Source organism: Myotis myotis, unplaced genomic scaffold (genome assembly GCF_014108235.1).
Source record: "Myotis myotis isolate mMyoMyo1 unplaced genomic scaffold, mMyoMyo1.p scaffold_m19_p_11, whole genome shotgun sequence".
NCBI classification, from domain to species: domain Eukaryota; kingdom Metazoa; phylum Chordata; class Mammalia; order Chiroptera; family Vespertilionidae; genus Myotis; species Myotis myotis.
In genome coordinates, this window is record NW_023416315.1 from 23,391,297 (window position 1) to 23,404,355 (window position 13,059).

Genomic DNA, 13,059 nt, shown 5'->3' on the forward strand with positions numbered 1-13,059 from the left:
TGAAGACTAACTTCACATTATTATTATTATTATTATTTTTGCTAGCATTACTTATATATTATAGACTATTTCTAGTCATTTTAGAATGATGTAGGGGAACACATAATGGGTTCTGCATGAATAAGAAAAGCTTTTACAAGTGTTTTGAAATTTCACAATTCTACATGTTCTTCAAATATTGAGTTTCTATTAAAGTGTCTACTGTGTTTCATTATTTATGGATATAACAATGAATAGGACAGAGGGGGTTCCTACCCTATAGTGAAGGAGACAGATAAAGGGCAAATAAACACAAGAACTTGTGGAGTGTAGTGAATTCTATAAAATAAAAAAATCAGGAGCAACGCATTTTAAGAGATCTACTTACAAAGACACGGAGTACAGTACTTTTAAACTGAGAACCAAGTGGGAGCAAGAGCATCTGGGCAGAGAAAACAGCAATGCCGAATCCAGCGGGAAATGCCCGGACGTGTGAGGACACAGGAGACCAGGAGGCACAGACAGTTATGGGTTGAGGGGAGTAGTAAGTTGAGATGAACACAGAAGAGGTCATGAAGGACCCAGATGCAATGGAGACATCGCTGGATTATGATGGTGGCAAAAGGTATGGAAATGACCCAGACTATTTACCTATGTTGGTGATAAAACCATTAGGATTAGCTGATGGGCTGGATGTGCAAAGTGAGGAAAATGACTGAATGGAGATGCTCTTGGGTTTCTAGCATGAGTTAAGCGGGTGGGTTTAGAAGATGCAGAGTAGGGATGGAGAGAACATGATTTTTTTGGGGGGTGGGGGTGGGGGTGGGGGTGGGGGAGGGAAAGCAAATGTTCTACATTGTACACGTTAAGTTTAAGATGCCTGTGAGGCATCCAAGTAGGTGACTTATATTTATCTATATATAAATTAGGAACCACCAGCATAACAATAGGAAAAGGACAAATTGTAGGAGGAAGTAATATTGTTAACCTAAAAAGAAGTGCTCACCGTCAAAAGCTTGGTAGCAATGCCAGCGTCCACCACAGCTTTGTGCATGGCGCGCAACGTCTCCAGCTCCGGAGCAGCGATGAAGACAACGTAGGGCATGAACTCCGATGTCCTCAGCACCTTCAGGGCCTGTGCAGGAGAACCACCACACACCGACTTACATAGGATTAGAATTTGTACTGTTTCCCTTTACTTTTCAATAAATAACCAAAGTCTATCTGCCTCTTCCTAAGGATTAAGAATATAATTGAACACTTGCCCCTTTGATTCCATACAAACTATGGAACACTTCTATCCTTTGATTCCATACAGTACTTTCCTAAAACAGTGACCCATTAATTGTGTTCTGACCTCTCTACTCTTTGAGCTTCCTGAACAACAAAAAAAGCATTAATGAAGGACCCAAAAGTCAGCAAGAACGCTGTAAATGTTTTTTTTATGTTAATTAGAGAATTCTGCTAATACTGAAAAAACTAGAAATAATTTCATTGCCTACTAGCTGGACAGTGGTTACATAAGTTAATATATGCCTATATTATGAAATATTATGCAGCAATTACAAAGAATAAAAAAAGCTCTACAGCAATCAACATGAAAAGGTCTGCAAGAAACATCCTATTCCCATATAATAAAAGGGTAATATGCAAATTGACCCTAACAGCAGAATGACTGGTCACTATGACACACACTGACCACCAGGGGGCAGATGCTCAATGCAGGAGCTGCCCCTGGTGGTCAGTGCACTCCCACAGGGGGAGCTCTGCTTAGCTACAAGCCAGGCTGGTGGCTGCCAGCACAGTGGTGGTGGCGGGAGCCTCTCTTGCCTCCTCAGCAGCGGTAAGGATGTCCGACTGCAGCTTAGGCCTGCTCCCTGCTGGCAAGTGGACATCCCCCGAGGGCTCCCGGGCTGCCAGAGGGATGCCTGACTGCCAGCTTAGGCCCGATCCCCCCGGGGAGCGGGCCTAAGCCAGCAGGTGGCCACCCCCCAAGGGGTCCCAGACTGCGAGAGGGCACAGGCCAGGCTAAAGGACCCCCTCAAGTGCACAAATTTTTGTGCACCAGGCCTCTAGTTATTTAATAAAAAGAACTAAAGGTTTTGTATAGAATTTTTCATTTATGTAAAAGAATCAATAAAAAGAGAAAACTATATATATGTATATGTGTACATGTATTATAGAGTGTCCCAAAAAATGTATATACACACTTTAACAGCTGATAGCTATTAAAATGAAATGTATTTTAATAAACACTGCTTTTATAATTATTCAGTGTGTGTATACATTTTTTGGGTCACCCAGTATATACTAGTATGTGTGTGTACACACACACACACACACACACACACAAATATATAATTTTTTACTTAAGGCATACTAAAAAGATAGAAAGATACACACCAAACTCAATAATATTTACCTCTGAGTAGGGAAGCAGAAGGGTGGGAAGGGTCAGTGAGAGAGACACAGAATGGAATGGGAATGAAATGAATATTTGTGTGTGTGTGTGTGTGTGTGTGTGTTTGGTGGGAAGGGGTGTGACTGCAAATTTTTATTCTTTTTAATTATCTTTAATTAAAAAATTCTTTCAACTACAGTTTAAGTTCAATATTATTTTACATTAGTTTCAAGTGTACAGCACAGTGGTTATATACTTTATAAAGTGCTCCCCCTGATATTTCCAGTACCAAACTGGCACCATACATAGTCATTGCAGTATTACTATATTTCCGAGGCTGTACTTTTCATCCCCGTGACTATTTTGCAGTCTGGTTTAAATTTTAAATTTCACATTTTCTAATGTATGCATTTATGTATTACTTGAACAAGTAAACAAATACTAAACTTCTGTCATGTTTCTAGTACTTGGCTAATTGATCAGAGATTTATTTAACTAGTGGATGCATAACAAGGTTCTCTACCAGGTAATGGAGGGAAAGGGCTACCTTCACAATCTCAAATCAAAACAAAACAAAAACTCCATGGGAAATAAAACTTAAAATCAGCTTTGGAATCCATGCAGCTTACTTGTGGGTTGACATCCAAGATACAAGTTCGTCCAGTTTGGACAACTTCAAGAATAGAGTCAATCTTGGTTCCATAAAGATTTCCTTCATATTCCCCATGTTCCAAATATTTTCCAGCTTTAATATCTGCTTCCATCTCAGACCGTGACACGAACTTATATGCCTGGCCATCTTTTTCATCTTCCCTTGGTTTCCTTGAGGTAACTAAATAAAATAATGTTGAGAATTTACACAAAGAGAATGTAGGATTTTAGAAAACAGACTAAAATGAACAGGGTAGCTTAAGATGCTTCTGTTTAGTGTCTACGGCCAAATCTGCCTGCTTCCTATTTTTGCAGATAAAGTTTTATTGGACCACAGCTATGCTCATTCTTCTTACCTATGCTTCACTTGTTTTATACTGGTGGAGCAGTTGCGGGAGAGACTAGATGACCTGCAAAACCTAAAATATTTACCACGTGGCCCTTGAGCAAAATAATTTGCTGATCCCTCATTTACAGGAATGCTTTAAAAGGTAGTCCCCAATATATAATTTGTATCCAAAAAATGTGCTAGATAAGGTCAGTTTGAAACTCAAAATATGGTTACCTGGAAGCAGAGTCCTGCATCTAAATTCTTAATTGTGGTGAATCCTAGGAAGTGTGAGGTATGTTGCAAGTGAGTATCTTTTCCAGCTGACCCGCACTTACTCCCCTTTCCTAAGGAATATCAATTATGTCCTCTCTTTTCACTTTAACATTTCCTAATTGAGTGCCAAGTAACTGAGCAAAGTTCTCCTATTCTTGGTTGGTATTATCAATTTTCTGAAGTGTACTTTACCCACAAATTATCCTTTATTTTGTCTCAACGCCTTTATTTCAGCTTCCTGCTTATTTATACTCCTATTTATTATATTTTGTGCATTAGTGGTGGAACTAGCCACCTCAAAGTTATTAAGGTCTATTAACTTTCTCTCTTCTGATCTGATATGTGTATTCTTGTTCAGAGAATGAGAACAAAGAAACCAAGTGGAAATTTAGAGGATCCTTTTGTCTGACATTTTAGAGCTCTACTAGTAAATACTTTCAGAGACATACCACTCCCCTGCAACTTGGGCCATACTAGGAACGGACTATTATCACCTTTCAAACTGCTGCAAAGATGCAGAGATAGGTACTCTCTGCCAACCTGTTAATACTAGCTTGGAAGGAGGGAAGGAGGGGAGGAGAGGGAAAGGGGGCACAAGAGAGCTACTTTCAAATTTAGCCTTAATCTGAGCTTGGCTGGATCAGATATAAAAAAGTTTTCAACTTCTAATCAAATACTTATGCATGCAGAATATCTGAAGAAACCATTAAACACATACACTTAAAATTAGAAAGTAATTCAGATCAAAAGGTGATGGTATTCAGACTATCTATAACAGTGGTTCTCAACCTTGGCTGCACATTAGAATCACCTGGGAATCTTTTTAAAATCCTGATTTCTGGGCCTCATCCTCCGGAAATTCTGTTTCTTTGTTACTGATGTTGTGGCCCCAACCCATAACAAAGAAACAGAATTTCCGGAGGATGAGGCCCAGAAATCAGGATTTTAAAAAGATTCCCAGGTGATTCTAATGTGCAGCCAATGTTGAGAATCACTGATCTATAATAAACATAACACATCAAGAAAACTTTTATAAGAACAAAATGAACTTCAAACTCAATAAATCAAACAAGCGTTGCCGAGGATGTGAAGAAAAGAACAAATCCTTGTGCGTGGTTGGTGGGAACGTACATTGGTGTAGCCAATGGGTATTTTTCCATTGATTTTTTTTTTTTATTTTTTTTTTTTAGGGAGAGTGGAAGAGAGAGGAAAAGACTGAGAGAAACACATCAACTGGTTGCCTCCTGCACGTGCCCCGACCTGGGCCAGGGAGAAGCCTGCAACCAAGGTATATGCCCTTGACTGGAATAGAACCCGGGACCTTTTGGTCTGCAGGCCGATGCTCTATCTACTAAGCTAACCCGGCTAGGTCCGGCTAGGTCTGACAGTGAACTTCTTAACAGAACTGGATTCAAGAGCTACATCTTTTGAGTTTTACAATCTAGAGTTTCTACTCTCTGCTAAATAATCCATCAGATATAGGGCAGAAAATATACGTCTTCAAATACAAAGATGCACAAATGACATCCCATACACCATTTCTTGTGAAGTTACAAGAGGATGTGCCCAGCAAAACAAGGTCATAAACCAAGAAAGGAGAATGGGGCCCAGGAACAACAGTTCTGAGCCAGGACAGCAGCAAAAGGAGAGACATCACTGTGGCAACAGCGGGGCAGTCGAGACACAGCCCGCGGTGCTCACTAGTAAAAGGACTGAGGTCTGAGTCAGAGGTCTCCAAGCAAAAGTCACGGCTTCATAGATAAGTGAGTCTTTGGCTTAAAACAAAACTATACACATAAAACCAAGGTAAAGAGGAGAAAACAGGACGTCTAGGGATGGCTGGGTGGGGGAAGAAGGGGAGGCTGTGCAAGAAAATAAGACGGGGTTAACTGAAGCTAGAGTGACCGCTACGCTGGAGGGCAGTCAGGAAGCCATCAGACGAGGCCTCACTGGGCAAGGCAAGAAGTAGCAGAATGAAGACAATTAAGAAATAGGGAAGGCTATCGGAAGAAACAGCAAAAAGAAAGAGAAGCAACTGTTTCTAGTAAGTAGGCCCAAGGCGGGGGTAGAGGAAAATAGGGGGTTATTTTTTCCATTATTTAAGTACTACTTGATTAAAATATTGTACATGTATTAACTTGCTGAAAATAAAATACTTTACAGTTCTTTGACCACAGTGAGGCTTTAATAACTACTGAACTAGGATTTGTCTGAGGTTTGTGATTCATGTACTTACAATGGGAAGCCTTCCCCTGAAGGGATTACAAACAGCACATGAGGGCAACAATAAGGTTACTCCTCCAACCAAGCCCTAAGAACTTCAGCAATGAGATCACTCACCGAGAATTAAACCTCAAAACAAGCTGGATAACAGAGAAACTCTAAAACTCATTGAAAAGAGATGGAGTGACATTAGGCTATGATCTGACTCAGGACAGCTTAAGGGCCCTAATATACGTTCAGAAATACTGGGTTAGTCAGAAGGGGGCAGCTTACAGAGGCAACACTGTCTCGTCTCCTGCCTTGTTCGGGGACAGAACATGTAAGTTCCGAGAAGGGAAGGCTAGTGCATCTTCGCAATAAAGCAAATGTGTATTAGTCCTTATAATAAGTCAGTGATATCATCTCACTCCTTAACGTAATCCCACTCTCATCAAGCGTACTTCTGACAATACTACTGAACTTTACATGTAGATATGCAAATAAGGAAAGAATGCAAAAATCATGAGTGTTTGGTTCACGTAATGGTTATACTTCCCATCAGCATCGTTTTATTTTCTCTCTCAATCTCTGGGCCCTTAATTAACGCCGCCTGCCCTGGAAGGTGAGTCCCTCCTGCTGTGCTATCCAAAACCAGGACCATGACCTTGCAGGCTCACGCAAGTTAACAAAGGGATGGCCACACTGAGAGGCGACTGAGGACCCAGCAGCTTTCTCCCTTCTCTTTACACCAAAATGGGTGAAAAATACAACTTTTCACACAGACACCGGAAGTAAAAGAAACTACAGAGTTAATGCTGCTTTTGCCACAACTCTTACTACTTGTGCTCAGCATTTCTGAACTAGAGTTTGGAGGAGCGACCGCCACCAGGCGGCAGGCTGACGGGAATAGGGCTACCTCCAGACGGCCATAGAGTAGCTGCCCATATCTTCTATTTGCTTGTTTTCATTGACACAATAAAAACCTATTTGGGACTAAAGATCACAATTATCTGCCCCCACTACATTTTCTGGCCAATTAAACAGAGAAGAAAACGCACGACTTACATGGCACCGTGGTCCCAAATCTCGTGGGATTCAACACTATGAACCTGTTTTTCAAGCTTCTTCGCCCCACACCTTGAGCTCCTATTAACACTAATGTCCTTCTCTGGAAGGGAGGCATTCTGGCTACCTCCTCGTAGATCTGGATTTCATGACGGTCAAATTCTGCAGGTACAGGGAATGGGAAACGCCACTCTCAGTTGTCTTTCATGTGGATGAGAAACTTCTGCTATGCTGTTCAGTAATGACTTAATAAGCATGCTAGTGAAATATCACTTGAATTGTACTCAGCACAGATGTTTTTATTAATTTGATAAAGTACAAGAAATTATTTTATATTTTGATTTAAACATCTGCTGCCATCCATTTGTTTCTTAAAAATTTGTCCAGCCAAGCTAGAAAAATGCCCATGCTTTATCCTTATCAAATATTCTATCGATAAAACCTTCTTATCAATTCTTGAGTAGAAATAATTCCTTTAATATAAAGAATCTGGTGACAAATAGTTTATATAATTTATTGGCTAAAAAGTGTGTATCAACTATGGAGGACAGCAGTATACCTAGCGTGGCTGCTTCAATAAGTCCTTATAGAATGAGTGTGCCCTCCCAGTGATATCAATAAGTAATCCTTATAGAATGAGTGTGCCCTCCCAGTGACATCAATGAGTAGTCCTTATAGAATGAGTGTGCCCTCCCAGTGACATCAATGAGTAATCCTTATAGAATGAGTGTGCCCTCCCAGTGACATCAATGAGTAGTCCTTATAGAATGAGTGTGCCCTCCCAGTGACATCAATGAGTAATCCTTATAGAATGAGTGTGCCCTCCTAGTGATATCAATGAGTAGTCCTTATAGAATGAGTGTGCCCTCCCAGTGACATCAATGAGTAATCCTTATAGAATGAGTGTGCCCTCCCAGTGACATCAATGAGTAATCCTTATAGAATGAGTGTGCCCTCCCAGTGATATCAATGAGTAATCCTTATAGAATGAGTGTGCCCTCCCAGTGATATCAATGAGTAATCCTTATAGAATGAGTGTGCCCTCCCAGTGACATCAATGAGTAGTCCTTATAGAATGAGTGTGCCCTCCCAGTGATATCAATGAGTAATCCTTATAGAATGAGTGTGCCCTCCCAGTGACATCAATGAGTAGTCCTTATAGAATGAGTGTGCCCTCCCAGTGACATCAATGAGTAGTCCTTATAGAATGAGTGTGCCCTCCCAGTGACATCAATGAGTAATCCTTATAGAATGAGTGTGCCCTCCCAGTGACATCAATGAGTAGTCCTTATAGAATGAGTGTGCCCTCCCAGTGACATCAATGAGTAGTCCTTATAGAATGAGTGTGCCCTCCCAGTGACATCAATGAGTAATCCTTATAGAATGAGTGTGCCCTCCCAGTGACATCAATGAGTAGTCCTTATAGAATGAGTGTGCCCTTCCAGTGTCATAAATGAACAAGTACTATCTTGGTGACTCTGCAAATCTGCAAATAAGTTTGATTAATAAATGCATATAGACAACATACTGACATTTAAATATTAAGATTCTGAAAATATGTATAAAATAAAATATAGGATCCAAATTATTTTCACTGGAAATACATTCCAAAATTATATTCATAGTCAATGGTGAAATTACAAATTTTCTATTTTATAAGAAAGACTTAAGAACACATATTTCATGAATAATAAGGCTAAACTGAGTTTGAAATATTCTACTGCCATCATTATAGCTATCACTCTCAATCTATAGTAAGAATACTCCTTAGGTTATTTTAACAGCAACTCTTTGCAGTTTCCCCACAGTAGCTTAACCAATGTTGAGGAAGAGCCTATTATCTCCTTATTTATTATATTATAATTTATTATTATATTTCCCTTAGAGTAGTGGTCGGCAAACTGCGGCTCGCGAGCCACATGCGGCTCTTTGGCCCCTTGAGTGTGGCTCTTCCACAAAATACCACGTGCGGGTGCGCATGGACAGTGCGATTGAAACTTCGTGGCCCATGCGCACCCGCACGTGGTATTTTGTGGAAGAGCCACACTCAAGGGGCCAAAGAGCCGCATGTGGCTCGCGAGCTGCAGTTTGCCGACCACTGCCTTAGAGTATGCAATTTAGTTTATTACCAGTGGAGAGGCAGCTCTGAAGTCAAGAAAGTGCTTTAAAATTGACAATCCTTCGAGTAAGCCTCCAGAGCTGCAGGGCATTCCTCTGAGCCTCTAACCCACCGGTTCTCAACCTGTGGGTCACGACCCCTTTGGCGGTCGAACGACCCTTTCACAGGGGTTGCCTAAGACCATCCTGCATATCAGATATTTGCTTTACGATTCGTAACAGTGGCAACATTACAGTTATGAAGTAGCAACGAAAATAATTTTGTGGTTGGGTCACAACATGAGGAACTGTAAAGGGCCAACAGGTTGAGAAACACTGCACTGAAAGGAGAAACGACGGCAGTTGTCCTATTTATCTTCCTTACGTCTAAAAGATTTAAGAAAGAGTCCTCCTGGATCAAACCAAGATTCATTGGCCAGTACTATTTTCCCAAAAGAGCCATGGACAATGTTATTCCTGAATATAGTTGCCTTTAATCATAACTCTTTCAGACCTTCATAAAGGCATTTTGCTCTTTAGAAATGACACATAAATTATCAAAATTCTCTGAACAAATAGCTTCAATTATAACATTGCTCCTTTATTAATATAAGCATCCTAAACAATTCACTGTGTTGCAAATTATAAAACAAGCAAATTGGTCATAGCATAAGCATATATAACATCAGAATTTAAATTTCTTCATATTAAATTGTACCATGTGTTCACATGCCAACCCCTTGAACTGGGTACTAATCTGAATTATATTCATTGAAAATTATATACATAGACTCTATGCCACACCAATTAATATTATAAAGCTATTTCACTTGGACTTCTCAAAAAGTACTGCAAACACACCTGCATTTCTGGTGGTGAGATACATCATCTTTTTCTTTTTTTTGCTACTTAGGGTTCCACAAAAAGGCCCTAAAGGATGAAAAGACAAATATAACTTGAATGTCAAAATATGATACAATTGCCCTGTGGATTCGTCAGGGGTGGGAGCATGATCTTCCCAGTGTTGCATCCTACAAAGCAGAAGGGGGCAGGTGAGCCACACTGAATTCTGGTACCATACCAGCAGGTGGCAGAACGGGATCGAAAAGTTTACTTTTGAGACACAATAAAGCAGATAGATGGGAGGGATTAATTCTAGACATACAGTAAATAAATTCACTTGCTAATTCAGATGAAAGAGGCAAAGAAAGGTGTCCACAAAGGACAGCTTGTTACTTATTATGTGGAGCTCATCACCTGAATTGTCCCAGTCTCTTCTAACAAATGCCTTTCTCTTCTCTTCCAGGAACTGGCTTGGAATGAGGCCAGCGCTTCCTCCCTCTTTTACATGGCTAGCCTAGAATCAAATTAACGAATTGCATATCTCAGTGACCAAAACTTGAGACGATATTCTAAAAAGTAGAACAAGCAGTAGTCAGTAAAAAATACCACATTTGCTCTTAAAACTGACCTTGAGATTTAAATCCATGGCACTGTCAAGTCATTTAAACACTTCAGCACTGAGGAATCAAGTGGCACCTAGTCAACCCACCCACCAACTGTAAGAAAATTTTGGGACCAAAATAAAAAAAGTATACAGGCTCTTTAAATTACTAAAACTTTTTATTTTTAACACCAAGTTAGTCAAAGAATGGAAAGAAAGGAATGCTAGTGTATGTATTTACAGGAAATTTTATCTAGCATCCTTTAGTAAGATATTACAATCAGCCTTAATCCTACCATGTTGGTATTTCCTGACGCCAAATCAAAGAGAAAGTCAGCTTCGGGAAAACAGAGGGGAGCATTTAATTCACGCTATCAGCAATCTGAGTATCCTGAGAAACAGTAAGTCTAAAAGAGTAAAACTTCACCTACTGTCAAGAACTAACTTTCAAAGTAAAATCCAAAGAAGTGCTAGTTTAACATAGTGGCTGGAGAACTGGCTACTAGTGGCTTCTCCCACAAACTTAGTGACTTTATTATAACAAACTAGCATTAAAAAAATCTGGTACATTTTTAGCAATTAAAATCCTGAGGAAGAAAAAAAAAGGATTAAAGGAATAGACCACAAAATGCAGGAAGAAACTGAGACAATGGTGAAAAGGATTAGATGACAGATGGCATTCAAAACGTGGGGGGGGAAAAGACAATATTGGAAAAGTTCAATAAAAGAAACAGCCACAGAAGGCAGATTTTTCAGGTGAGCAGTCTAAGAAATTCAATAGAAACTTCTTGAAATCATGAATTCTATTTAATTTACTCGTTTCTTAGTTTTCTAACCTGTTGCACAGTGTACTTGTACATATTGATGTCGTAATTTACTGTAACTATAAGGACACACCAGTGAGATTGTTCTCATTCTTGTAATTCATTCCCCTTAGAAGCCACTATAACTTATTAGGGCTAATGTGAGTTTCTGATATCTCAGTTTGATTTAGAGTTTGGTGCTAGGTCCTGGTCCTTCCTCTCACAGCTTGTTCTTCAATGAGACTCTGACAGTTTAAGGGAGTTTAGACTTTCTGATTTGTTAGTTTCTCCAGTTCTGAACAGTGTGGTTGTTGGCCAATGTAAACAATGACAAAAACAGACTTATGGCTGCTAGAGATTTCTGAAAGCTGTATTAAGAGAAGGAGGAAGAAGAACATCATCACACAGCTTTGGAAAACAGAAGGGGCAAAATACAGTGCTAACACACATCCTTTCCATACACACAGAATTCAATCCACGATCAAAAACAACACTGACAATAAAGCACGCCTTCATTTCTCAGTAAATGAAAGAGGTGGGCAAATAGCTTTAAGAGTTTAAAAAATTATGCTTTATTTGCCATGAAAGTATTCAGAGGGAAGGAAGACAAGAGAACGATTACTACAACCACAATAAAAGACTCCTTGGTTAAAACAAACAAAAACACTGAAAAGGGAAGACCCCAAATGAGTTGTTCCTGCCTAATTCTGTATTATACTGCAATCACCCATGGGGAAGCACCAACAGGTCTAATCCCTAAACCAGTAGTGGCACCACAGGCTAGTTAATTCTGCATTTATTAATAGCCATTCACAAATTCCCTCTCAATTTGGTCCTCTGTCCACAAAATTAGCAGCCCTGCAGCCAGAGTTGTTCATGCAGGTAAAACCATTGGAACGAATGCTTATACTTTCTTCCTGAATATGCAGATATTGGCCACATTAAGGTTGAAAATAAAAAAGCAAGTGAGGAAATTCTGAGCAGCACACTCACCTGCCACCAATTTGGATCTTCTCTGTTTACAATCTGAAGAATTTCTCCTTTTGAAAACTTCAATCCTGCTTCTTTGCAGGGAATCAGGTTATCATTGTATGGATTATAATCAAAATGACATTTCACAAATACCTAAAACACACAATTAAAAGTATTATTAAAACAATGAAATGGCCAAAACCGGTTTGGCTCAGTGGATAGAGCGTCAGCCTGCGGACTGGGAGGTCCCGGGTTCGATTCCGGTCAGGGGCGTGTGCCTGGGTTGCGGGCACATCCCCAGTGGGAGATGTGCGGGAGGCAGCTGATTGATGTTTCTCTCTCATCGATGTTTCTCGCTCTCTATCTCTCTCCCTTCCTCTCTGTGAAAAATCAATGAAATATATTTAAAAACAAAAAACAAAAAACAAAAAAAAACAATGAAATGAAAACAAAAGTACCATTGATGTATCATTTATCACGGGATTTTTGAAACCTTTTTCAAACCACGTTGATTTTATTGTAATTGACAATGTATTTAATACTTCAACTATGGAACTTGTCTCTCTCAAATAAAAATTAAACTATTAGAACATTAATAATTTGGTATCAGAAAAGAAAATATGAAGTAAACATTAGCACCACATTAACATCCTAAACAATATATGCAGTTGATTTAAGGCATATATTTCAGATATATTAGGACTGACTTTTTGAAAGGGCTCTGAAACCAAAATTAAATAATGAAAGTTCATGTGGAAGTCAGACCCGAAATATATTTAGTAACCTTAAAAGGTAACTACATAGACTTACACTGGCCAAAACTAGTGTGGAAAATACTTTT

The 13,059-nt window shown here is 39.6% G+C and overlaps 1 protein-coding gene across 6 annotated transcripts in view; it reads right to left on the reverse strand.

Annotated features, from left to right (window-relative positions):
- Window positions 1-13,059, reverse strand: part of MPP6 (membrane palmitoylated protein 6) — a 66,941-nt gene that overhangs the window by 6,579 nt on the left and 47,303 nt on the right. For 4 of the 6 annotated variants that reach the window (XM_036327869.1, XM_036327867.1, XM_036327868.1 and 1 more), the window contains 6 exons: window positions 12,240-12,371; window positions 10,257-10,356; window positions 9,861-9,929; window positions 6,903-7,064; window positions 3,010-3,212; window positions 986-1,114 (listed from right to left, as the gene is read on the reverse strand). In XM_036327869.1, the coding sequence (XP_036183762.1) occupies window positions 986-1,114; window positions 3,010-3,212; window positions 6,903-7,064; window positions 9,861-9,929; window positions 10,257-10,356; window positions 12,240-12,371 (795 nt within the window). Of the gene's footprint in view, window positions 1-333; window positions 631-985; window positions 1,115-3,009; window positions 3,213-6,902; window positions 7,065-9,860; window positions 9,930-10,256; window positions 10,357-12,239; window positions 12,372-13,059 lie in introns of those variants that run through there. The other 2 variants (XM_036327871.1, XM_036327872.1) reach the window with 2 other exon arrangements.